At 36.4% G+C, this 27,906-nt stretch overlaps 1 protein-coding gene across 1 annotated transcript in view; it reads right to left on the bottom strand.

Annotated features, from left to right (window-relative positions):
* SLC2A13 (solute carrier family 2 member 13) overlaps positions 1 to 27,906 on the bottom strand; it is a 274,941-nt gene that overhangs the window by 67,947 nt on the left and 179,088 nt on the right. The window contains exon 6 of the mRNA XM_036760016.1: positions 19,069 to 19,189. Within this exon, the coding sequence (XP_036615911.1) occupies positions 19,069 to 19,189 (121 nt within the window). The remainder of the gene's footprint in view (positions 1 to 19,068; positions 19,190 to 27,906) is intronic.

Genomic DNA, 27,906 nt, shown 5'->3' with positions numbered 1-27,906 from the left:
TTCAGCAACTTATCATGAGAATAATACACTATGCCCAGCTAGGATTTATTCCGGGAATGCAAGGCTGGTTCAATATTGGGAAAATTATCAGCATAATTGATCATAGCAATAACAAAAGCAGCAGAAACCATATGATTATCTCAATAGATGCAGAAAAAGCTTTTGACAAAATACAATGTCCATTCCTATTAAAAACATTGGAAAGCATAGGAATAAATGGAGTGGAGTCTTCATTAAAATATAAATAGCATCTAACTAAAACCATAAGCAAGTATTATATGTAATGAGGATAAGCTAGATGCATTCCCAATAACTTCCAGGGTGAAACAAGGATATCCATTATCACCCCGATTATTCAATTTGGTAGTAGAAATGTTAGCTTTAGCATCAAGAGAAGAAAAAGAAATTGAAGGAATTAGAATAGGCAAAGAAGAAACTAAATTATCACTTTTTGCAGATGATATTATGATTTACTTAGAGAATCCTAGAGATTCAAGTAAAACAACTACTTGAAATAATAAAAAACTTTAGCAAAGTTGCAGGATATAAAAAAACCCACATAAATCCTCAGCATTCCTGTATATTACTAACAAAGCCCAACAGCAAGAGATAGAGAAATTCCATTTAAAGTTACTGTTGACACTATAAAACTTTTGGGAGTCTATCTTCCAAGACAAACTCAGGGCCTCTATGAACACAATTACAAAATACTTTTCACACAAATCAAGTCAGATCTAATTAAATGGAATAACATCAGTTACTTGTGGTTAGGCCGAGCTGATATAATAAAAATGACAATTAAATTAATTTATCTATTCAGTGCCATACCAATCAAACTACCAAAAAATTATTTTACAGAGCTGGATAAAATAATGACAGAATTCATCTGGAAGAACAAAAAGGCCAGAATATCAAGGGAATTAATGAAAAGAAATGCTAGGGATGGTGGCCTAGCCATACCAGATATCAAAATGTACTATAAAGCAGCAGTCTTCAAAACTACCTGGTACTGGCTAAGAAACACAGTGGTAGATCAGTGGAATAGGTTAGGTACACAAGACACAGAAGTCACCGACTATAGCCATCTACTCTTTGATAAACCCAAAGAATCCAGCTTCAGGGCTAAGAATTCACTATTTCACAAAAACAGCTGGGAAAATTGGAAAATAGTATGGCAGAAACTGGGCACAGACCTATATCTTACACCATATACCAAAATAAAGTCACAATGAGTACATGATTTACGAATAAAGGCTGATACTATAAGCAATTTAGGAGAGCAAGGAATTGTTTACCTGTCAGATTTATGGGAAAGGGAAGAATTCATGACCCAATGAGAGATAGAGAGCATTACAAAGTACAAAATGGATGATTTTGATCATGCTAAACTGGAAACTTTTTGTATAAACAAAGCCAATGCAACAAAGATTAGGAGGGAAGCAGAAAATTGGGAGAAAATCTTTACAACCAATGTCTCTGATAAAGGCTTCATATCTAAAATGTACAGGGAACTGAGCCAAATTTATAAGAACAAAAGCCATTCCCCAATTAAAAAATGGTCAAAGGATATGAATAGGCAGTTTTCAGAGGAAGAAATTAAAGATATCTATAGGCATATGAAAAAATGCTCTAAATCACTATTGATTAGTGAAATGCAAATCAAAACAACTCTTAGGTACCACATATCTCCGGCCAGATTGGCTCACATGAAAAAACAGGAAAATGATAAATGCTGGAGAGGATGTGGGAAAATTGGAACATTAATACATTGTTGGTAGAGTTGTGAACAGATCCAGCCATTTTGAAGAGCAATTTGGAGCTATGCCCAAAGGGTTATAAAACTGTGCATACCCTTTGACCCAGCAATACCACTCCTAGGGCTATATCCCAAAGAGATCACACAAGTGGGAAAGGGACCTGTATGTACAAAAATATTTATAACTGTTCTTTTTGTGGTGGCAAAGTATTGGAAATCAAGGGGATACCCATCAATTGGGGAGTGGCTGACCAAGTTGTGGTACATAAATGTAATGGAATACTATTGTGCTATAATAAATGGGGAAGATACGGACTTCACCATAACCTGGAAAGAACTACATGATCTGATGCTGAGTGAGAGGAACAGAACCAGGAGAACATTACACACAACCACAGACATATTGATTCTGTGATGACTAACTTTGATAGACTTGTCTCCCCTCAGCAGTACAAGTCTTAAAGACAGCTCCAAGGGACTCAAGATGGAAAAAACTAGCTACATCCAGAGAAAGAACTATGGAGTCTGAATGCAGATTGAGGCAAACTATTTGCTCTCTTTTTTTCCTCTTTTTTTTGGTTTTGTTTCTTCTCTCTCATGATTCATTCCATTGGTCGTAATTCTTCTTTGCAACTTGACTATTGTGTAAAGAAGTTTAATGTGAAGGTTTATGTAGAATCTACATTGGGCTATATGCTGTCTTGGGGGAAAGGGGGGAGGGGAGGGATGGGAAGAAAATTTGAAACTCAGGAACATGTAAAACTAAGTGTTGTAAACTAAAGATAAAAATCTAATTTTAAAAAAGAAGAAAAAGAAAAATCCCTGATAATTTTTTTTTCTCCATTATTTCAGCCCTGGACATGCTGGGATTACAGAGATAAAGTCAGATAATCAATAAAAGAAACTGTAGAACTGCTAAAAATATCTTAGTTGATCTTGGAGATTAGAAGATTAATGAGATTGGAGATTTAACATTAAGGAATTTAGAGATTAATCATTTTAAGATTACAGGAGATATCTAGGTCTGTATCCCAAAGATATCATAAAAATGGGAAAAGGACCCACATGTACAAAAAATATTTATGGCAGCTTTTTTTGCAGTGGCAAAGACTTGGAAATTGAGGGGATGCCAATCAATTGGGGAATGGCTGAACAAGTTGAGGTATACACAATAGAATACTATTGTTCAATAAGAAATGGTGAGCAGGCAGACTTCAGACAAACCTGGAAAGACTTACATGAACTGATGCTAAGTGAAGTCAGCAGAACAAGAAAACATTGTACATAGTAACAGCAACATTGTATGATGACTAACTTTGATAGACTTACCTCTTCTCAGCAATGCAAAGACCTAAGACAACTCCAAAAGACTAATGATGGAAAATGCTATCCACATCCAGAAAAAGAACTGTGGAGTCTGAATGCAGATCGAAGCATACTATTTGCTCTCTTTTTTTGTTTCTTCTTTCTTGTGTTTTCTCTCATTGGTTCTAATTCTTCTTTACAATCTAACTAAGGTGAAAATATGTTTAATATGAATGTATATGTAGAGCTTATATCAGATTTCACACTGTCTTGGAAGAGGAGAGGGAAGGGGAGAAAATTTAGAGCTCAAAATCTTAAGGAAGTGAATGTTGAAGACTAAAAGTTAATTAATCAATTTTCAAAAGCATAGATCACTCATTTCTATCCCTAAAATAGAAAAGATTACAGGAGAAAACTACTGGAAGTTTTGCCCTGAAGTTCTGGAACAAGAAAGCAAATATAGAAAAATAATCCACCTATCACTGACCTGAAAGAGATATCAGGAGGATATGTAAGTTGTTCCCTGTGAGAGTAAGGTTCCAGTACTATCCAACCTTGCCCTACTATCTTTTTCTGTATCAGCTTTTCCTCTTATGCCTCATTTGTATGAGATAATTATATCATAGCAAAGTTTCAAAGCTCCCAATTTAAGGAGAAAATATTTCAAGCAACAAGAAAAAAACTAAAATATCACGGAGCTAAATAAGGATTACAGAAGACCTACCACCTACTACATTGAAAAACTATGGGTCTTGGAATACTATATTTCTGAGAGCAAAAGAGGTGGGGTTATGACCAGTGGTAACTTACCAACAAAGTAAAGTATAATCCTGAATGGAAAAAAATAGACATTTAATGAATTGAAAGGCTTTGGGGTATTTGTTACAAAATTATCAGAATTTAAGGGAAAATCTGACATATATGATCCAGGAAAAATATAAGGTAAACATTAAAGACCTTTTAATAGGGACTCAATAAGGACAAATTGTTTCCTTCTTATACGTGAAAATGTTATGTTTACTCTTATGACTATCATCCTTATTTGGGCAGTTTGAAAGAAAGGCTTGAGCTGAACTGTGTATGACAGAGTGATTCTAAAAAAATAAAACTGTGTAGGAAGAGATAAAAAGGAGTAATTATCTCATACAGATGAGGCATAAGAGGAAAAGTTGATACAGAAAAAGACAGTAGGGGTAGGGTGGATAGTACTGGAACCTTACTCTCACAGGGAACAACATACATATCTAAATTGTATAAAAGTCTTCTAAATTCAGAAAGAAATAAGAGGGCAAGGGGATAGGGCATGGGAGAGAGAATAAAGGAGGATTCTTGGAGGGGTGGGCAGGTTATGGAATAAATGGGCAAGGTAGTGCGTAGAAGTAAAGCAGATGAGTAAGAAGGGAATAGGGTAAATAGGGTGAAAAGCATAGTGAGGAAAAACAGGAAGGAGGAACATACACAAGTATTAGCTTAGAATGTGAATGGGATGAATTTATCCATAAAATGGATAGTGTACTGTGTATATTACATATAATGTACATTATATATGTATATATATAATGTACATAAAATGGAAATGGATAGCAGATTAAAAATTTGAATTCAACAATATGTTGATTTCAGGAAACACTATAAAAATGAGAGATACACATAAACATAAAATAAACACAAAATAAAAGGCAGGAGTGGGATTCATTACGTTAAAAAAAACAGGGGTAGTAATCATGATCTCAGATAAAGTTAAGGCTAAAATAGACTTAATCAAAAAAGAATAACAATGTTATTCAATATTGTTTTAGATCATTTAAAATAACTAGAGAGTATAAAAGATTTGAGAGTATATCTGCCAAAACAGACACAGGAACTAAATGAATATAAACATAAAACACTTTTTATACAAATAAAGTTACATCTGAATATCTGAAGTAATACTTATTGTTCATGGTTAGGTAAAACCAATATAATTTTAAAATGGCAATTTTACTTAACTATTTATTCAATGATATCCTAGTTAAAATACTAAAAAATTATTTTCCTAAGTTAGAAAAAATAATAACAAAGTTCATTTGGAAGAGCAAAAGGTCAGAAATTTCAAAGAAACTGGGGGAAAAAGCTGTTATCGAAGCAGATTCAGCAGTATCAGATCATAAACTATATTCTAAGGTGAAAGCATTGTTGAAGTGTAAAATGGATAATTCCTATTACTTAATTAAAATCTTCTGGTATAAATAAAGCCACTGTAGCCAAGAATAGAAGGAATGCAGAAAACTGGGAAAAAAACCTTTCATAGACAATTTCTCATGTAGGATATGATTTGGTTGGAATCTTGCTGTGGTGTAGGAAATGATATACTGGTTGATTTAGACAACATGGAAAGACTTGGATTTATGAGGGAAAATGCTATCCACCTTCAGAGAAAGAGATAACAAGTGGAAGTGTGCATAGTACAGTTTTACATATATATGTATATATATATATACATATATATGTATGATGTATGAATGTATATGTGTATGTTTATAGATATTTATGTATATGTGTTTCCAATTAAATACAGAGATGTATATGTATACACGCACACACACACACACACACACACACACACACACACATACCTCTGCTTTAACTACAGTCTTCTTTAAGGGTGGGGGAGAGGGAGGGGAAAAAATTAAGTAAAAAGTCCACAGCAGAGAACAAAAAAAAAACCCTACAAGGAAGCAAAAAAATTGTTAGGTAGCTTTGAAAACAATGTGTAGTATTTATTACATAGGTTTTCTTGAAATGAAAATTTATTGTTTTATATTGAATCATCTCATGTTCTGCTGTGTATATGGCAATGTTTTCTTTTCTTTTCTCATTTTGTATTTGTTTAAAATGATTCTAAAAATTTACAGAGTTTAGGTAAAGATAAAAAAGCAAATGGTATATAAAAATTGAAATTCTCCAAAGTCTCAGCTTCCTAATATGGGTTCCTAATTTGATCTTCCTCTTATAGGTCTATTATGAATAGAATTAGCCCCATAAGGCTCAATATGGTTTTCATCACATGAACTAGTCATTGGAAAACCAAATTTAAGAGGCTGTAGTAAACTGCATTAACTCTTGTTGATAGCAGATTTCAGCAGAATTACCTAGGAATTTCTGCAAATGATCTGGAACCTGAAATGCAGAGCCCTCTTCAGAGTTGCATGGGGAATGAGGCCTATTTCAGACTGTCCAAGAGAAAATATCCAATGACCAGATGACTACATGGGACATCTGGGACTCAAGATAAAAATGTGATGATTTAAATCAGTGGTTCCCAAAGTGGGTGATACCATTCCCCGGGGAGTGCTGGAATGATCCGGGGGCAGGGGCAGTAGTAGCCTCAGGTGTAATTGTATATTTAATCTGAGACTTTTTCCTAGTTTGTAAGATTTCCAGAGAGGCACTGAGTAATTTTTTTTTTGAAAAGGGAGTGGTAGGCCAAATAAGTTTGGGAACCTCTGATGGACATTAGGAGTGGGTTACTAACCTATATGGAGACTTGATGTTATTTAACATTGATTATCATCATTGGCCTTTTGTTCTATGATGTTTATGCTGCAAGTTTTCTGGGTTATTTTGGTGATATGTAAATCTCCTCTCTCAAAATTAGTCCTTTGTGAGCTCTCTAAGTAGTTTGATGTATAGTCTGACTTACATAATTTTGATTATGAATATATTAAAAATCTTATAAGTTTGACTCATAGGTAAGTAGTCCATGGAAGGAGTAAGCTGGCCCTTCCCCATTAATTAAAAGGGAGAATGGTGAAAATTGAATTTCTCAACCCACAGAAAATAAGGGGATCAAACTACTGGTCAGAAAGAGAAAACAGGGGAATCTCTGATGGCGTTGGGTACAGGTCAATATTGCATTGCTCATACACAGTTCTGGGGCCTAGTCTTAGAGCAAAGAGGAGAACTAGCTCATTAGTGATTGTGAACACAGGGGTACAGGGATCCTGGTCACAGTTCCAGGGTGGAAAAGAGTCTTGAGATCAATCACAAACAAGAGCACAGCCCAAGAGAGCAGTGATGACACCTCTCCTTAGATCATACCACCATGGTAGAACCAAAAATCTACATAGCCCCAGAGCTAGCTCTGAAAACAGCAACAGGAAAAACCTGAAGCCTGGGACAGTATTCCTTCAGCCCTGGGAGCTGAGTATAACATAAAGTTATAAATCAAGATAAACGCTAGAAAAATGAGCAAAATAAGAAAAGAATCTGACAATAGAAAGATACTATGGTGATAGGGAAGATGAAGACACAAATTCAGAAGAAGAAAATGAAGACAAAATAGCTAAATGCAAACTTTCAAAGAAAAATGTGAATTGGTCACAGGCACAAAAAGAATTCTGGAAGAGCTCAAAAAAAGTTTTCAAAATTAAAAGAGGAAAAGGAAAAATTGGGAAAAGAAATTAAAATAATGCAAGAAAACTATGAAAAGAAAGTGAACAGTTTGAAAAAGGAGGCACAAAAAAACAAGAAAATAATACCTTAAAAATAGAATTGGCCAAATGGTAATAGAGGTACAAAAATTTACTAAAGAAATAATTACTTAAAAATTAAAATTTGGCAAGAGGAAGCTAATGACTCTATGAGAAATCAATAAATATTTTTAAAAACAATGAAAAAATAGAAGAAAAATTTTTTAATATCTCAAGGGAAAAATCACTGACCTGGAAAAAAAGATTGAGGAGAGATCATTTAAGAATCATTAAGACCACTTGAAAGCCATGATTTAAAAAAAAAGACATTATATTTCAAGAAATTATCAAGGAAAGCTGAAGTGATATCCCAGAACCAGCAGATAGGAGAAATTGAAAGAATTCGCTATCACCTCCTGAAAGAAATTCCAAAATGAAAACTTCCAGGAATCTCACAGTCAAATTCCAGAGCTCCCAGATCAAGGAAAATATAGTCCAAGCATCCAGAAAGAAACCATTCAAATATTGTGGAGCCACAATCAATATAACACAAGATGTAACTGCTATTAAAAGATCAGATGATTTATCATATTAAAGGCTCAAAGGGCTTGGAATATGATATTCCATAAGATAAAGGAGCTAGGATTACAACCAAGGATAAACTAACCACCAAAACTGAGCATAAACTGTCAGGGGGAAAAGGCATTCAATGAATAGAGAATTTTCAAGCATTCCTCATGAAAAAAACAAGCTGAATAGAAAATGTGACTTTCAAATATAAGACTCAAGAGAGGCACAAAAAGGTAATCATAAAAGAGAAATCATAAAGGCTTTAATAAGGTGAAATTTTACATTCCTACATGAGAAGATGATTCTTCTAACTCCTAGGAACTTTATCACTATTAGGGCATGAGTATACATAAAGGGTATGGGTGAGAGTTGATTATAATGGGATGATTTAAATAAAAATTGAGGAGTTGGAAAGAGGAATGCATTAGGAGAAGGGGGAAGGGAGAGGTAGAATGGGGAAAATTATGTCACATAAAAGAGAAAAAAAAGAAGAGCTTTTACAGTAAAGGAGAAAATGGTGGGAGGGGTTGTGCCATATAGTGTTTGAACCTTATTGTCATCAGAATTGGCTCAAAGAAGTAATCATACACACTCAGTTCGGTATAGAAATCTACCTGACCCTATGGGGAAGGAGGAGGGGAAGGGAATAAGAAAAGAGGGGGATGATAGAAAAGAGGGCAGATTGGGGGAGGTGGCATTAAGAAGCAAAACAGACTTTTGTGGAAGGCCAGGGTGAAAGGAGAGAGAAAAGAGGACAAACCTAAAATAGGATAGAGGGAAATACACTTAGTAATGATAACTCACCCATAAAATAGAAGTGAATAGCAGAGTGGATTAAAAACCAGAAACATACTTGAAGCTGAGGGACAAACACAGAGTAAAGGTAAGGGGCTGGAGCAGAATCTAATACCCTTCAGATGAAGTGAAAAAAGCAGAGTTAGCAATTACGATCTCAGATAAAACAAAAGTGAAAATATATCTAATTAAAACAGATAAACAGGGAAACCACATTTAGCTTTTTAAATTTTTTTCTTTTATTTTTCTGTTTTAACTCCAGGCTACTTCAGACTAAAGACCTATGGCTCAATACTAAAAGGCTAATCATTTTGGGATGACAAAGCAATCATCTCACTGAGCTCTTGGACCCTTTTAAAAATATATATTTATTTATTTTTAGTTTTCAGTATTCACTGTCACATGATTTTGAGTTCCAAATATTCTCTACATTTCTCTCCTCCCTCCACCCCAAGACAGTATGAATTCTGATTACCCTTTCCACCAATCTGCTCTCCCTTCTATCCCCTCCTCCCCTTCTGTTTAATCCCTTCTATTTTCCAGTAGGGTAATATACATTTCTCTACCCTATTGCCTGTATATCTTATTTCCCAGTTTCATGTAAAAATTATTTTTAACATTCATTTTTAAAACTTTTGAGTTCCAAATTCTCTCCCTTCCTCTCTCCCCACCTACCCTCATGGAAAAGGCAAGCAATTTGATATAGGTTATACATGTACAAACATGCAAAACATTTCCATAATAGTCATGGTATGAAAGACTAACTACATTTCTCTCCATCTTATCCCACCCCCCTTTTATTCTATTCTCTCCTTTGTCTCTGTCCCTCCTCAAAAGTGTTTGCTTCTGATTAACCCCTACCTGATTCTGCCCTCCTTTCTATCACTTCACCCCCACCCCTTTCTAATCCCCTTCCGCCTGCTTTTCTGTAGGGTAAGATAGATTTCCCTACCCAAATCAGTATGTTATTCCCTCCTCAAGCCAAATCTGATGAGAATAAGGTTCACTCATTCCCTCTCATCTGCCCCCTCTTCCCCTCCATTGTCAAAGCTTTTTCTTCCCTATTTTATGTGAGATAATTTACCTCATTCTACCTCTCCCTTTCTCCTTCTCCCAGTACATTCCTCTCTCACCCATTAATTTTATTTTTTATATATCATCCCTTCACATTAAACTCACCCTGTGCCATCTATCTATCTATCTATCTATCTATCTATCTATCTATCTATCTATCTATCTATCCCCTCCAACTACCCTAATAAGGCTCTCATAAGTTACAAATATCACCTTTCCATGTAGGAACATAAACAGTTCAATTTCAGTAAGCCCCTTATGATTTCTCTTTACTGTTTACCTTTTCATGCTTCTCTTGAGTATTGTATTTTAAAGTCAAATTTTCTATTCAGCTGTTTTTTTTTCCTCAAGAATGCATTAAATTCCTCTGCGTCATTGAATATCAATTTTCCCCCTTCATTGATTGCACTCAGTTTTGCTGGGTGATTCTTGGTTTTAATCCTATGTCCTTTGACCTCCAGGATATCTATATTCTGAGCCCTTCAATCCCTTAATGTAGAAGCTGCTAAATCTTGTGTTATCCTGACTGTGGTTCCACAATATTTGAATTTCTGGTTACTTGCAAATATTTTCTCCTTGACTTGGGAATTCTGTAATTTGGCTATATTATTCTTAGCAGCTTTTCTTTTGGAATCTCTTTCAGGAGGTGACCAGTGGATTCTTTCAATTTCTATTTTATTTTCTGGTTCCAGAATATTAGAGCAGTTTCTCCTGAAAATTTCTTGAAAGATGATGTCTAAGCTTTTTTTTTTATCATGGCTCTCAGTCCAATAATTTTTAAATTATCTGTCCTGGATCTATTTTCCAAGTCAGCTGCCTTTCCAATGAGATATTTCACATCATCTTCCATTTTTTCATTCTTTTGGTTTTGTTTTATAATTTCTTAATTTCTCAGAGTCATTAGCTTCCATGTGCTCCATTCTAATTTTTAAGGAAGTATTTTCTTCAGTGAGCTTTTGTACCCCCTTTTCCATTTTGGGCCAATTCTGCTTTTTAAAGTATTCTCCTCATTGGCTTTTTGGACCCCTTTCACCACTGGGTCTAGTCTATTTTTTAAGGTGTTGTTTTTTTCAATATTTTTTGGATCTCCTTTAGCAAGCTGTTGATTCATTTTTCTTTTTTTTTAATTAATATATTGTTAGTTTTCAACATTCATTTCCACAAGAATTTGAGTTCCAAATTTTCTCCGCATCTCTCCCCTCCCCCCACCCCAAGATGTCATTCGTTCAGATTACCCATTCCCCTAGTCTGCCATCCCTTTTATCATCCCCCCATCCCCTTCCCCTTACTTTCTTGTAGGGCAAGATAGACTTCTATACCCCATTGCCTATATATCTTATTTCCCAATTGCATGTAAAAACCATTTTTAATATTTGTTTTTAAAACTCTGAATTCCAAATTCTCTCCCTTCTTCCCTCCCCACCCACCCTCATTGAGAAGGCAAGCAATTCAATATATGTTATACATGTCTAGTAACCTAAAACACTTCCATAATAGTCATGTTGTGAAAGACTATATTTCCCACCATCATATCCCACCCCCTATTTATTCCATTTTCTCCTTTGACCCTGTCCCTCCTCAAAAGTGTTTGCTTCTGACTTCCACCTCACCCAATCTGCTCTCCTTTCTATCATGACCCCCTCTCATCCCCTTCCCACCTACTTTCTTGTAGAGTAAGATACCCAATTGAGTGTGTATGTTATTCCCTCCTTAAGCCAAATTCGATAAGAATAAGATTCACTCATTCCCTTTCACCTCCCCCCTCTTCCCCTCCATTGTAAACGCCTTTTTTGCCTCTTTTATGTGAGATAATTTACCTCATTTTATCTCTCCCTTTCTCCTTCTCCCAATAAATTCCTCTCTCACCCATTAATTTTATTTTTATATATCATCCCTTCATATTAAACTTACCCTGTGCCCTCTATCTATCTATATATGTATGTATGTATGTATATATATATATATATATATATATATATATATATATATATATATATATATATTCCCTCCAACTACCCTAATAACAAGAAAGGTCTCATAAGTTACAAATATCATCTCTCCATGTAGACACATAAACTGTTCAACTTTAGTAAGCCCCTTATGATTTCTCTTTCCTGTTTACCTTTTCATCCTTCTCTTGAGCACTGTATTTGAAAGTCAAATTTTCTATTCAGTTCTGGTCTTTTCATTAAGAATGATTGAAAGTTCTTGGTCTTGTTGAATGTCCATTTTTCCCCTGAAGGATTCTTCTCAGTTTTGCTGGGTAGGTGATTCTTGGTTTTGATCCTAGCTCCTTTGACCTCCAGAATATCTATATTCCAAGCTCTGTGATCCCTTAATGTAGAAGCTGCTAAATTTTGTGTTATCCTGACTGTGGTTCCACAATATTTGAATTGGTTTTTTTTTGGTTACTTCCAATATTTTCTCCTTTACCTGGGAACTCGGGAATTTGGCTACAATATTTCTAGGAATTTTCCTTTTGGGATCTTATTCAATAGGCAATCAGTAGATTCTTTCCATTTCTATTTTACCCTCTGGTTCTAGAATATCAGGGCAGTTTTCCTTGATAATTTCTTGAAAGATCATGTCTAGGCTCTTTTTTTGATCATGACTTTCAGGTAGTCTAATAATTTTTAAATTATCTCTCCTGGATCTATTCTCCACATCAGTGGTTTTTCCAATGAGATATTTCATATTGTCATTAACATTCTTTCATTCTTTCGGTTCTGTTTTATAATTTCTTGATTTGTCATAAAGTCATTAGCTTTAATTTGCTCCATTCTAAATTTTAAGGCATTGTTTTCTTCAATGATCTTTTGGACCTCCTTTTCCATTTGGCCAATTCTGCTTTTTAAGGCATTTTCCCCCGCATTGGCATTTTGCACCTCTTTTCTCATTTCGGTTAGTCTATTTTGTAAGGTGCTATTTTCTTCAGTATTTTTCTGGGGTCTTCTTTAGCAAACTGCTGACTTGATTTTCATGATTTTCCTGGATCACTCTTATTTCTCTTCCCAATTTTTCCTCTACTTCTTACTTGATTTTCAAAATCATTTTTGATCTCTTCTAGGACCTGCAACCAAGTCATATTTTTCTTGGAGGCTTTGGATGTAGGAGCTTTGACTTTTTTGTTTTCTTTTGGTTGTATGTTTTGATCTTCTTTGGTTTGATCTTCTTTGGAATCTTACCAAAGTAAGATTCTATAGTCTGAGATTTTTATGCTGCTTGCTCATTTTCTCAGGCAATTATTTGACTTTTGAGTTCTTTGTCAAGGATCTGCTTCCAGAGTGGAGAGTGCTCTGTCCCAAACTTCAGGATTTTGTGCAGCTATTTTCAGAGACACTTCCTGGCACCTGTAAATTTTCAGTTCTTTCAAGGTTGTATGATCAAAGGAGAGGTGTTTATTCCTCTCCTGGCCTGTGCTCTGATCTGTGACCTCAAGCACTCTTTTCTGCCTTGGAACTGTGAGGAGGACTCCCTCTCTACAGCCACCACAAGCTCTGCCACACCAGTGCTCCTCCTCATGCCATCACTGCCATCTAGGACTGTGATGCAGATCTAAGCAGGGCAAAACAAGAGAATCCTGCTTCAGTGCCAGCAAAGAGATCCCTGCAATCCCCCTCTCATCAGCTGCTTGATCTTCTCACCATCTGTAGGCCCGGAGCTCTGGAAACAGCTGCTGCTGCTATTGTCACCACCGTCACTGCCACCACATCTGCCACCCAAGGGCTGTGACTGGAACATACTCCTCTCTCACCCAGCTAAGACAGACTTTTCCCACAGACCTTCTACATTTTGTTTTGTGTTTGTGGATTGAGAAGTCTAGAAACTGCCACAGCTGCCAGTGATTCAGTCCCTTGAGGCCTGCTCCAGGCCTTGTCTGTGTTGGCACAGCCCATGCTGGATGGCACTTTGGTCCCAGCCCAATGTGATAGACCTTTCTTGTGGACCTTCCAGGTTGCCTTGGTTAGAATTTGTTTCACTCTGCCATTTTGTGGGTTCTAGAGCTCTAGAATTTGCTTAGAATTATTTTTACAGGTATATGCAGGTGTTTGGGGGAGAGATCAAGTATGTCCCTGCTTTTACCCCGCCATCTTGTCTCTGCCCCTGTTGCCTCATTTTCATGATTTTCTTGTGTCACTCTCATTTCTCTTCTCAATTTTTCCTCTACTTCTCTTATTTAACTTTCAAAATCCATTTTGAGCTCTTCCATCACCTGTGACCAATTCATATTTTTCTTGGAGGCTTTGGATGTAGGAGCTTTGACTTTTTTGTTTTCTTCTGGTTGTATGTTTTGATCTTCCTTGTTGACAAAGTAAATTTCCATAGCCTGAGTTTTTTTTCCTCTGTTCATTTTCCAGATTTTGAATTCTTTGTTAAGGTAGGACTCTACTTCCAATGTGGAGGGTGTACTGCCCCAAGCTTCAGGGGTTTTGTGCAGCTGTTTTTAGGGATACTGCTAGGGACCTGTAGGTTTTTGGTTCTTTCAAGGTGGTATGATCTAAGAAGTGTTGGCTCCTGGCCTGGCCTGTGATCTGGTCTGTGAGTGACCACAAGGACTTTTTTCTGCCCTGGAATTGTGAGAAGGGTTTCCTCTCCACTGCTGCCTTCACAAGCTCTGCTATGCCAGTGCTCCTTACCCCAGGACTGCCACCTAGGGCTGTGACCCAGATCCAAGCACAGGCAAAGCAAGAGAATCCTGCCTCAGCTCCAGCAAAGAGACCCCTGCATTCTCCTTCTGATCAGTTGTTTGATCCCTTTACCATATGTGGGTTGAGAGCTCCAGATGCAGCTGCTACAGCTGCCATGGCCACCACTGCCCTTGCCACCACCCTGGGCTATGCTGCACTCCTCTCTCACCCAGGTCCAACAGACTTTTCCTACTGACCTTCTAAGTTGTCTTTGGCATCTGTAGGTTGAGAAGTCTGGAAATCACAACAGCTACCTGCGATTCAGTCCCCTGAGGATTGCTCTGGGTTTGCTGGGGCCTGTCTGTGCTGGCATGGCTTGTGCTGGACTACATTCCTCTCCCAGCCCAGTTCAATAGACCTTTCCTTTTGACCTTCCAGATTGTCTTGGGCCGGAAATTTGTTTCACTCTGTATTTTTGTGGGTTCTGCTACTCTAGGATTTGTTTAGAGTCATTTTTATAGGTATTTGGAGGTGATTCGGCAGAGAGCTCAAGCAAGTCCCTGTCTTTACTCCACCACCTTGGCTCCACTCACCACATTTTATTTTATAGCAGCTCTTTTTGTGCTGGCAAGAATTGGAAACTGATGTGATGTCCAAGTGGGAAATGGCTGAACCAGTTGTGGTATATAATAGTGATTGTGCTATACTTACTATAAGTCCAATCTTCTCCCCATCTTGACTCCTTGGTGAGCCAATTCAACTCTACACTACCTGCTTCTCTCAAAGCCCTAGTCTCCTTATTGTAGAGTTTATTATGCCCAGTAAAACTTCAGCCTTGGATCACTCCTACCATTTGTTGCCTTCCTGTCTACATATGTGCTGCTGAAGGAAGGTGGAGAAAATCACTCAACTATTCTGATTGAGTCTGCTACATATTTATGTTACATAGACTCAACTGGGCCCTCATTGTTGCTATGTAATAATATTATACCTGAGTGTTCTCTACTGTGGTTCTTCCAAACCTTCTAATCCCTCCTCATTACTATAAGGAATGATGAGCAGAATGGTTGGAAAGAATTATATGAACTGATGCAAACTGAAGTGAGAAGAACCAGAAGAATATGTTAAATAGTAACAAATAAATTGTATGATGATCAAAGGTGAACGACTTAGCTACTCTCAGCGATACAATGATCCAAGACAATTCAGAAGGACCTAGGATGAAAACTGCTGTTGACTTCCAAAGAAAGAACTGATGGAATCTGAATGAAGATTAAATCATCCTTTTTTTTCACTCTCCACTTTTCTTGGGGTTTTTTTGGTCTGTGTTTTCTTTTGCAACATGGCTAATACACAGAAATATGTTTCCCATGGCTGCACATGTATAATCTATATCTAATTGTTTGCTGTCTCAGGGAGAAAGAAGGAGAGAGAGAGAGAGAGAGAGAGAGAGAGAGAGAGAGAGAAAGAGAGAGAGAGAGGAAAAGAATTTGGAATTAAAAATTAAAAACAAGTTGTAAAAATTATTTTTATATGTAATTGAAAAATATGATAATTTTAAAATAAAAATAATATGAAATCTGTATTCATTGATTCAATCAATCAATAAACATTGATTTCCTGCTTTAAAAAAAATTGGCCCTGTGCTGGCTAATCAATTATTGTTTCTATGTTCCTTTGATAGAATCCATACCCTTGGGAGGATTGGGACATCTTTTTTCTGATTTAAGGGAATTGTACCTGTTCACTCCCAACTTGGAAAGTCCCTACTCTTTCTTCTATTTGGTAATCAGATTACCTAATTTTATATCCTGGTTAATGGTTTTCTTTTAATTAATTGGTCTTATTGGCTTTTAATGCATAAAAAACTGTCTACCCCTCTGTTTTGGGACCAGTGCCAAAGCTGAGGGGGCCTGGTCCTGATTTGTTATGCAGTTGCTATGCATTGCTTAATAAGCTGATATGCTCAGAAGCTTGACCTTTTGTTTCCTCAATCATTTCATCTTTTACCTGCCATACAAGCCAGCCTTCATTCCTCTTCTAGCTCTACTCCAAGCCTTTGCAGAATTTATTTAAAAGCATGCCCCCACATTGGGTATGTTCGTTCTTCCCACTTTACCTTGTCCCCTCTTTCCACTACTTTTCAGCTCCCTTTTGTATGCTTTTCTCTCATTAGAATGTAACTTCCTTGAGAGCAGGGACTTTCTTTCTTTTTGTATAGTGACTGGCACAAAGTATTCACTTAAATGCCCTCAAATACCCTAACCACTCAGTTCCTCAACCTTCTCTCCTCCTTCTGTCAGCTACTCCTCCACATTCAGACATACACAGAGACTGTCATACCCTCAATCTTTCCACAACCCACAAGGGTATCACTTGTTAAAGAATTCTGAAATCCCCTGATCTGACCATAATCTATTGGCTTTTCACCTTTCCTTCTGCTTCTCTTACTCTACCCCATCACTTCCAATCCTTTGACCTTTCAATTCCTCACCAGGCTATCTCTCCTACACTAGCCACTCACTCCTCTTCTCCACATCTTGACTCCTTGGAGAACCAATTCAACTCTATGCTCTCCTCTTCTCTCAAATCCCTAGTCTCCTTATCACATAGTCCATTATGCTCAATGAAGTCTCAGTCTTGGATCACTCCTACCATTTGGTGCTTTCCTGTCTATGTATGTGCTGCTGAAGGAAGGTGGAGAAAATCACTCAACTATTCTGACTGAGTCCACTACACATTTATTTTACATAGACTCAACTGCGCCTTCGCTGTTGTGAGGTAATAATATTAAATCCAAGTGCTCACTACAGTGGTTCTTCCATATCTTTTAATCTCTCCTCAAATCTCTCCTTCCCCCAACTATCTCAGCTAATAACCTTGTCTCATATTTTACAAAAAAAATTGAGGCCATCTGCCGTGAACTCCCTCTTTTTTATCTCCTATCACTCAGATGCCTGCTCCTAGCCTTCTACATTTTCTGTCTTCTTAACACCTTACTCCCTGTCTTCAATCCAGTGATAATGGTCCCCTGGCTGTTTCATGGACAAAATACTCCATATTTTGGTTCTGGACATTTTCTCTGGCTATGCTCTCCCTTCTCTGCTCTGACTACTAAACTCCCTGGCTTTAAGTCCCAACTAAAATCCGACCTTCTACAAGAAGCCTTCCTGAGTCCTTATTAATTCCAGTGCTTTTCCTCTTTATAATAATTTCCTATTTATCCTGTATCTAGCTTGTTTTATAAATGATTGTTTGCATATTGTCTCCCCCATTAGATTTTAAGCTCCTTGTGGGGAGAGGCTGTCTTTTGCCTTTTTTTCTTTTTTGTAAACACAGTGCTTAGCACAGTGACTGGCACATGGTAGGCACTTAATAAATTTTTATTGAATTGAATTAAATTGAAACACTAGCAGGAAATTATTGCAATATATTATAAAGATCATACACAATGTCCAGGTTGGATTTATACCGGGACTTCAGGGCTGGTTCAATACTAGGAAAACCATAAGCATAAAGGACTATAGGAATAACAAAAACAATGAAGATCACATGATTATATCAATTGATGAAGAAAAAGCTTTTGACACTAGAAAACATTAAAGAGTATAACAATAAATGACAATTTTCTTAAAATAAATATTATGTTTCTGAGCATTATATTTCATTATTTTTCATTATTTGAAGTTTCCCAATAAGATCAGGGTAAAGAAAGGACATACATTGTCACCATTATTATTCAATACTGTACTAAAATGCTAACTATATCAGTAAGACAAGAAAAGTAAACTGGAGGACAAAGAATAGGCAAGAGGGGGAAAAACTGTCACTTTTTGCAGATGATATGATGGTATATTTAGAGAATAGGGAATCAACTAAAAAACTAGTTGAAACAACAACTTTAGCAAAGTTGCAGGATATAAATTAAATACATATAAATCATCAGGTTTTCTCTATGTTACCAACAAACCCAACAGGAAGAGATAGAGAAATTCCATTTTAAATCACTACAAACAACGTGAAATACTTGGGAGTCTACCTGCCAAAACAAACTTAGGAACTAAATCAACAATACTTTTCACACAAATAGAGATCAAACAATTGTAAAAATATCAATTTCTCATGGGTAAGCCAAACCAATATGTTAAAAATGACAATACTACCTAAATTAATTTACTCACTCAATGCCATACCAATCAAACTACCAAGGAATTATTTTTTAGAGCTAGAAAAAAAATAATATAACATTCCCAATAATTGGCCTCACCTTGAATGCTTCATGGTAAACATGGCAAATACTAGCCCAAGGTAAAATTCCATGATTCAATAAGGTAAAAAACATATAAATAAAATATATTGTAATGTCTATAAATGTCCTGTGGTATAGATTGTTTTGTATAACATCTATATTCAGAATGGTAATTTTGAAGGCATTTTAAAAACTGAGAAATTAAATAAAATCTTCAAGAAGGTGAAAAAAAAATCTCACCTGTACTTTGTGCAAGAAGAGTTCTGAACTGAAGAAGCTGTTGGCTTAAGAGAGATTTGTGGTGAGACCTGAGCTGACAGCAAAAATCCCAAAGCAAGGATAGTGAGTGCAACAGAAGTACCTAAAATAATGATAAAAATAAATTATACTTCAGAGAAGGGTAAATAATGTCCTACAATATTGTATTCAATTTGCTGTAATATATCTGTTAGAAAATACATTGAACTAACAACAAAGGCATGTTCAACATGTTCCCTACAACAAAAAGCATGTTCCCTAAGATATCCACAGTATAAATATCAGATGATAACCCAGTATCATCATACTTTGAAATATGGCATGTGTTCCATTCAACTATATTCATGATACTAAATAGTAAATTGCAAATGAAAATTTAAAACCATTCACTGAAGACAGACATATGGTACAAATTAATAAAGGTGGTTTGTTTCAAAGATAATTCACTTCAATAAACACTGATCAAGCAAGGAAGGTACTGTATTAGGCATTGCAGATGCAAAGATAAAAAAAATCAGGAATCCTTGGATATTTTCTATTTCTTTAAATATCCATTTTTCCCCTAAACGATAATACTCAATTTTGATGGGCAGGTTGTGCTTAGTTGTATTTCTAGCTCTTTTGCTTTCTAGAAGATCATATTCCAAGGCCTCCACTACTATGAGGTTTTTCTGCCATAATACATGGTCAATTTTTGTGTGAGTGCCATGTACTGAGGAAATGTATTTTCCTTTCTATCCCCATTCAGTCTTCTCCAGGGGTTTACCATATCTAATTTTTTAAGATTCTATTCATCTCCTTAACTTCTTTCTTGTTTATTTTGTGATTAGATATACTACATGGATTATTTGAAAAACAGGAAAAGAACTCAAATGCTTTCTATGACAAAAATATGGTGCTGATACTCAAACCAGGAAGAGTCAAAACAGAGAAAGAAAATTACAGACCAATTTCTCTAATGAATATAGGTGCAAAAGTTTAAATAAAATATTAACAAAAAGATTACAGCAACTTATCACCAGGATAAAACACTATGATTAGGTAGGATTTATACCGGGAATGCAGGGCTAGTTCAATATTAGGAAAACTATCAGCATAATTTATCATAATAATAGCAAAACCAATCATATGATGAGAAATCATATGATTATTTTAACAGATGCAGAAAAAGCTTTTGGCAAAATACAGCACCCATTGCTATTCAAAAGACACTAGCGAACATAAAAATTTCCTAAAAATGATAAGTGGTATCTATCTAAAACCATTGGATAGCATTATACATAATGGGAATAAGCTAGAAGCTTTCCCAGTAAGATCAGGGTGAAGTAAGGATACCCATTATCACTTCTATTGTTTAATATTGTAATAGAAATGTTAGCTGTAGCTGAAGGAAAAGAAATTGTAGGAATGAGAATAGGCAATGAGGAAACAAATCTATCCCTCTTTGCAGGTGATATGATGGTATACTTACAGAATCCTAGAGAATCAGCAAAAAACTAAATAATTAACAACTTTAGCAAAGTTGTAGGATATTAAATAAACCCACAAAAATCATCAGCACTTCTATATGCTACCAACAAAGCCAAGCAGCAAGAGATAAAAGAGAAATTCTATTGAAAATAACTGTAGATAATACAAAATATTTGGGAGTCTATCTGCCAAGACAAATCCAGGAACTATATGAACACAATTACAAAACTGTTCACACAATTAAAGTCAGATCTAAATAATTGGAAAAATATCAATTGCTCATATGTAGGCCAAGCTAATATACTAAAAATGGAAATTCTTCCTAAATTAATTTCCTTATTCAGTGCCATACCAATCAAACTACCAAAAATTATTTTATAGAGCTAGAAAAAATAATAACAAAATTCATCTGGAAGAACAAAAAGTCAAAAATATCAAGGGAATTAATTTTTAAAATGCAAAGGATGGTGGCTTAGCTGTACCAGATCTAAAACTATACCTAAAAAGTGACAATCATTAAAACTATTTGGTACTGGCTAAGAAATACAGTAGTGGATGTGTGGAACAGATTAAGTACACAAGACTATAGTTATCTACTGTTTGATAAATCCAAAGACTCCAGCTTCTGGGACAAGAACTCACTATTTTACAAAAAACTGCTGGGAAAAACTGGAAAATATTATGGCAGAAATTAGGCATAGACCAACATCTTACACCCTATACCATGACAAGGTGAAAATGGGTATATGGTTTAGATATAAAGGGTGGTAATACAAGTAAATTAGGAGAGTAAGTAATAGTTTACCTGCCATATCAATGGAGAGGAGAAGAATTTATAACTGAACGAAAGACAGAGAAAATTATGAAATGGTTCATTTTGGTTATGTTAAATTTTAAAATTTTTGCAAAAACAAAGCCAATGCAACCAAGATTAGAAGGAAAGCAGAAAGCTGGGAAACAATCTTTATAGAAACTGTCTCTGATAAAGGCCTCATTTCTCAAATATGAAGAGAACTGAGTCAAATTTATAAGAATACAAGTCATTCCCAATTGATAAATGGTCAAAGGATAGGAACCAGGAGTTTTCAGATGAAGAAATTAAAGCTATCTATATTCACATGAAAAAATGCTCTAAATCACTGATTAGAGAAACACAAATTAAAACAACTCCAAGGTACCACCTCACACCTATCAGATTGGCTAATATGACAGAAAAGGAAAATGGTGTTGGAGAAGATGTAGGGAAATGGGAACGCTAATGCACTGTTGGTAGAGTTGTGAACTGATCCAACCATTCTGGAGAATGGGACAATCAAACTGTGCACATGGTTTGATCCAGCAATACCACTACTAGGTTTATATCCCAAAGAGATCATAAAAAAGGAAAAAGGACCCATTTGTACAAAAATACTTTTAGCAGCTCTTTTTGTGGTGGTGCACACTGTCTTGGGGAAGGGGGAAAGAGAAAAGGGGGAAAATTTATAACTCAAAATCTTATGGGAAGTGAATGTTGAAAACTAAAAATAAGTTAGTTAAAAAAAAGTAATGACAAGCAGGCAAATTTCAGAAAAACCTGGAAAGATTTACATGACCTCATGCTGAGCGAACTGAGCAGATCCAGGAGAACAAAGTGCACCATAACACAGCAACACTGTGAGATGATAACTTTGATAGACTTGGCTCTTCTCAGCAATACAATGATCTAAGACAATTCCAAAAGACTCATGATGGAAAATACTATCCACATTCAGAGAAAGAACTATGGAGTCTGAATACACATCAAAGCATATTATTTTCACTTTTTATTTGTTTTTACTTTCTCTTAGTTTTTCCCTTTTCTTATGATTCTTCTTTCACAACATGACTAATGTGGATTTATATTTAAATGATTGTACATGTATAACCTATATTGGATTGCTTGCTGTCCTGGGGAGGGAGGAATGGAGAAAACAGTCTGAAACTCAAAATCTTATAAAAATGAATGTTCAAAACTTTCTTCACACATAATTGGAAAAAAATAAAATACTTTCAAAGTTGGAAAAAAAGAAAAAAGGTTGATCACTATTAAAACACAGTATTCAGGGTTTTCTTTTTTTGTTTTGGTTGGGGTTTTTTGTTATGCTTATTTTTTCTTTTAAATTTAATGTTATTTCCCCCCTAATTGTATATAAAAACAATTTTTAACATTCATTTAAAAGTTTTTTGAGTTCCAAATTCTCTCCTTCCTTCACATCCTCCCCCACCCCAACCTTGAGAAGGCAAGCAAATTGATATAGGTTACAGATATGCCTTCATGCAAAATATATTTCCATGTTAGTCATGTTGTGAAAGAAGACAAACACCAAAAAAACAAGAAAAATAAAGCAACAAAAAAGTAGTTCAATCTGCATTCAGGTTCCATCAGTTCTTACTCTGGCGTTTGTACATATAGATCCTTTTACTTTTTGGTTCTTTATGTCTTTATGATATAGACATAGTAGTGGTATTGTTTTGTCAAAGGTTTTATAACCTTTGGCTATAGGTCCAAATTGCTCTACAGAATGGTTAAATCAGTATACCACTTTACCAGCAGTGCATTAGTGCCTTAATTTTCCCACATCTCCTCCAACATTTGTCATTTTGCTTTTCTGTTATATTAGCCAATCTGATAGGTGTGGGGTGGTAGCTCAGAGTTGTTTTAATTTGAATCTCTATAATCAATAATGATACAGAGCTTTTTTTAATATGACTATATATAGTTTTTATTATTTTGCCTCAAAACTGCCTATTCATATTCTTTGACCATTTATCAATTGAGGAGTGGCTCTTATTTCTATCTATTTGACTCAGTTCCTGTAAAGTCACTCAGTAAGTGAAAGATCTTTCCTGCCCATTGAATAGGCTTCAGGTGGGGCCAACAAAGTGAGTCTGATTAGAGATGGATCCACACCCTTTCACTAACTAGATGTGAGGCCCCAGGCTAGTTAGCAAACTAGTTGGCTAGTTTGAGAGAGGTGTGAAGCCCTCTAACCCCCTAAGGGGGGTTGATAAGACTAGAACCAATGGTATGTGCCTGAGTTGTAGTCAATCAAAGGACTCCTAGGACTGTATAAAAAGAGAGAACAGAACTTGGAGAAGGGCAGAACTGAGGACTGAGGACTGAGAGTGGAACTGAAAGAATAGAGTTGGAAGCAGCAGAGTGGAAAGTGGCAGGATTAAGAAGCAAAGAGCCAGCAATTGAGAGTGTGCAGAGTGGAGAATAGTGCTGAACACAATAGGGTGTTGTGGAGATCAAGGAACTCTGAGTCAGCAGAGCTGCAGGAGAGAGTGCTGAGGTTGGAGAGTTGGGATTCTTGAGTGATCTTTTCATAGGGAGGCCCTAGCATCAAAGGGAAGCACAAGTATGGCTTGGTTTCTTGATATAGTTTTTTTTTATAGTTTCCTTGTTACTATAATGAGGTGGGCTTATTGGTTTTGGAATATTATTGCCACAATATCAAATTGGGGGTCCTTGAATCTGATCCTCTGGAGTATAAATAAACGTTATACTTCCTCTGCTTTCTACCTAGAGAATTCCTTATACTTTAGGATTCTGAACCATTCAGGCATGCCCATGGTCTTTTCCAAGGCCATGAATTTTGCCTTACTGCTATAGTTCCCTGTATATTTGAGAAGTTAGGTCTTAATCAGAGAACTTTGCTATAAAGTTTTTTTTCCACAGTTATTATTATTATACATTTCCCTCCATCCTATTTCTACCCTGTTTATCACACTACCTTTTCTTTCTCCTTTCACCATGTCCCTTCTCAAAAGTGCTTTGCATCTGACTTTTACCAGCCCCAATCCACTCTCCCTTCTATTGCTCCCTCCACTTTTTCTTTGCCCTTCCCCATCTAATTTCCTGTATGGTAAGACACATTTCTATACCCAACTAAGTGTTTATCCTACTCCATCTTTGAGCCAATTCCAATGGGAGTAATTTCACATGCTCAGCCCCACAACTTCCCATTTGCTGCTCTACTGCAAAAGCTCTTTTGTTCCTCTTTTATGTCAGATAATTTATCTTATTTCTTCCTCTCCCTTTCTGCTTCTCTTGTTTCATTCCTCTTTCTCATCCCTTAATTTTTTTTAAATAATAATCCCAACATATTCATCTCACACCTATGCCCACTGTATATGTAAACTCCTTCTAACTGCTCGAATAATGGGAAAGGTTTTTAGGAGATACAAGGACAATTTTCCCATATAAGAATGTAAACATTTTAACCTAATTGAATCCCCTATGGTTTCTCTTTCCCATTTACCTTTAATGTTTCTCTTGAGTCCTATATTTGAATGTCAAATTTTCTGTTTTGATCATGGCTTTCAGATAGTCCAATAATTCTTAAATTACCTCTCCTGGGTCTATTTTACAGGTCAGTTGTATTTCCAATGAGATAGTTCACATTTTCTGCTGTTTTTCATTCTTTTGATTGTTTTATGATTCTTGATGTATAATAAAGTCATTAGCTTCCACTTATCTAATTTAATTTTTAAGAAATTATTTTTTTCAATGAACTTTTCTACCTCTTCTTCCATGTGGCTAGTTCTTCTTTTTAAAGAGTCCTTCTCTGCAGTGAACTTTTCTGCTTCTTTTACCATTTGGTCTATTCTGTTTTTGAAGGTATGATTTTCTTTAGTATTTTCTGTGCTTCCTTTACCAAACTGCTAACTTTTTTCATAATTTTCTGGCATCATTCTCATTTTTCTTCCCATTTTTTCCTCTACCTCTGTTACTTGATTTTTTTTCTGCATATATTTTATTTAACATTTTAGCTTTCAACATTGATTTCCACAAGATTTTAAGTTACAAATTTTCTCCCCATTTCTGTATATTCTGGCATATATTCTGATTGCCTCATTCCCCAGTCAGCCCTCCCCTCTTTCACCGCATTACCCCATCTATCCCCTTTCCCCTTACTGTCTTGTAGGGAAGGATAGATTTATATGCCCCATTCCCTATATACCTTGCTTTCCAGCTGCATGCAAAAAAATTAATTTTTTTAACCATCTGCTTTTAAAACTTTGAATTCCAATTCTCTACCCTCTTCCCTTCCCACCCACTCTCCCTAGGAAGGCAAGCAACTCAACATAGATCACACATGTATCAACGTGCAAAGCATTTCCACTGTGCTCATGTTGTGAAAGGCTAACTATATTTCCTTCCATCCTATCCTGTTCCCCTTTATTCATTTTTTCCCTTGACCCTGTCCCTTTTCAAATGTGTTTGCTTTTGATTACCTCCTCCCCCTATCTTCCCTACCTTCTATCATCCCCACTTTTTTATCCCCTTCCTCTTATTTCCTGTGGAGTAAGATGCCCAATTGAGTGTGTATGTTATTCCCTCCTCAAGTTGAATCCCACGAGAGTAAGATTCACTCATTCCCCCTCACCTGCCCCCTGTTCCCTGCTTTCTCTTGCCACTTTTATGTGAGATAATTTACCCCATTCTATCTCTCCCTTTCTCCCTCTCTCAATATATTCCTCTCTCACCACTTAAATTTATTTCATTTTTTTAGATATCATCCCTTCATATTCAACTCATCCTATGCCCTCTGTTTATATTCCCTTCAACTCCCCTAATACTGAGAAAGGTCTCCTGAATTACACACATCATCTTTCCATGTAGGAATGTAAACATAACAGTTCAACTTAAGTAAGTTGCATATGAAGACTCTTTCTTGTTTACCTTTTCATGCTTCTTCTTGTGTTTGAAAGTCAAATTTTCTCTTCAGCTCTGGTTTTTTCACTGAGAAAGCTTGAAAGTCCTCTATTTTATTGAAAATCCATATTTTGCCTTGGAGCATTACACTCAGTTTTGCTGGGTAGGTGATTCTTGGTTTTAATCTTAGCTCCTTTGACCTCCGGAATATCATATTCAAAGCCCTGTGATCCCTTAATGTAGAAGCTCCTAGATCTTGTGTTATTCTAATTATGTTTCCACAATACTCAAATTGTTTCTTTCTGGCTGCTTGCAGTATTTTCTCCTTTACCTGGAAACTCTGGAATTTGGTGACAATATTCCTAGGAATTTTCTTTTTGGGATCTTTTTCAAGAGGCTATCAGTGGATTCTTTCAATTTCCACTTTACACTCTGGCTCTAGAATATCAGGGCAGTTTTCCTTGATAATTTCTTGAAAGATGATGTCTAGGCTCTTTTTTGATCATGGCTTTCAGGTAGTCCAATAATTTTTAAATTATCTCTCCTGGATCTATTCTCCAAGTCAGTGGTTTTTCCAATGAGATATTTCACATTGTCTTCCATTTTGTCATTCCTTTGGTTCTGTTTTATATCTTGATTTCTCATAAAGTCACTAGCTTCCACTTTTGGAGCTCCTTTTCCATTTGTCTAATTCTGCCTTTCAAGGCATTCTTCTCCTCATTGGCTTTTTGGAGCTCTTTTGACATTTGGATTAGTCTATTATTTAAGGTGTTGTTTTCTTCAGTATTTTTTGGGGTCTCCTTTAGCAAATCGTTGACTTGTTTTTCATGGTTTTCTTGCATCACTCATTTCTCTTCCAAATTTTTCCTCTACTTCTCTTATTTTCTTTTCCAAATGCTTTTTGAGCTCTTCCATGGCCTGAGCCCAATTCATATCTTTCTTGGAGGCTTTTGATGTAGGCTCTTTGACTTTGTTCACTTCTTCTGGCTGTATGTTTAGATCTTCTTTGTCACCAAAAAAGGAATCTAGAGTTTGAGTTTGAGTCTGCATTTGAGTCTGAGTTTCTTTTCGCTGCCTGTTCATGTTCCCAGACAACTACTTGTCCCTTGAGCTTTTTTTTCAGGATATGACTGGTTGTAGAATAGAGAGTACTTTGTCCCAAGTTTTAGGGTCCAAGCAACTTCTACTTCACTGTCACCCCAGGCTCTGTCACAGCAGCGCTCCTCCTCCCCCAGGAACCACCAACCAGGACCACAATTCAGATCCAAGCAGGGCACAGCAAGAGAATCTGCCTCTGTGCCCACAAAGCACTCCTTGCATTCCCGCTCTGATCTGCTGCTAGATTCCTCCCACCGTGTGAGCCAGGGACTCGGGAAGCCACTGATGCTGGTGGTCTGGAGGCAGCCTCAGGAGCTTCCTGCTACTGCTACCACCACTGCTGCATGACCTCCTCCACCCCCAAAGCTGGCGGCCAGACCACTCTGAACTAGATCCTGCAGTTTCCCCCTAACCTGCTCTTTGGCGTTTGTGGGTTGAGAAGTCTGGTAACTGCCGCAGCTCACTGTTTCATGGCCTCAAGGCCTGTTTTGGCTGGCTGACTCTGGGTCTGGTCTGTCCTGGTGCAGCCAAGGCTGGGCTGCACTCTGCTCCCAGCACCATGTGATAGACCC

Source organism: Trichosurus vulpecula, chromosome 5, assembly GCF_011100635.1.
Source record: "Trichosurus vulpecula isolate mTriVul1 chromosome 5, mTriVul1.pri, whole genome shotgun sequence".
NCBI lineage: Eukaryota > Metazoa > Chordata > Mammalia > Diprotodontia > Phalangeridae > Trichosurus > Trichosurus vulpecula.
This window is presented reverse-complemented; position numbering and strand designations above follow the sequence as displayed.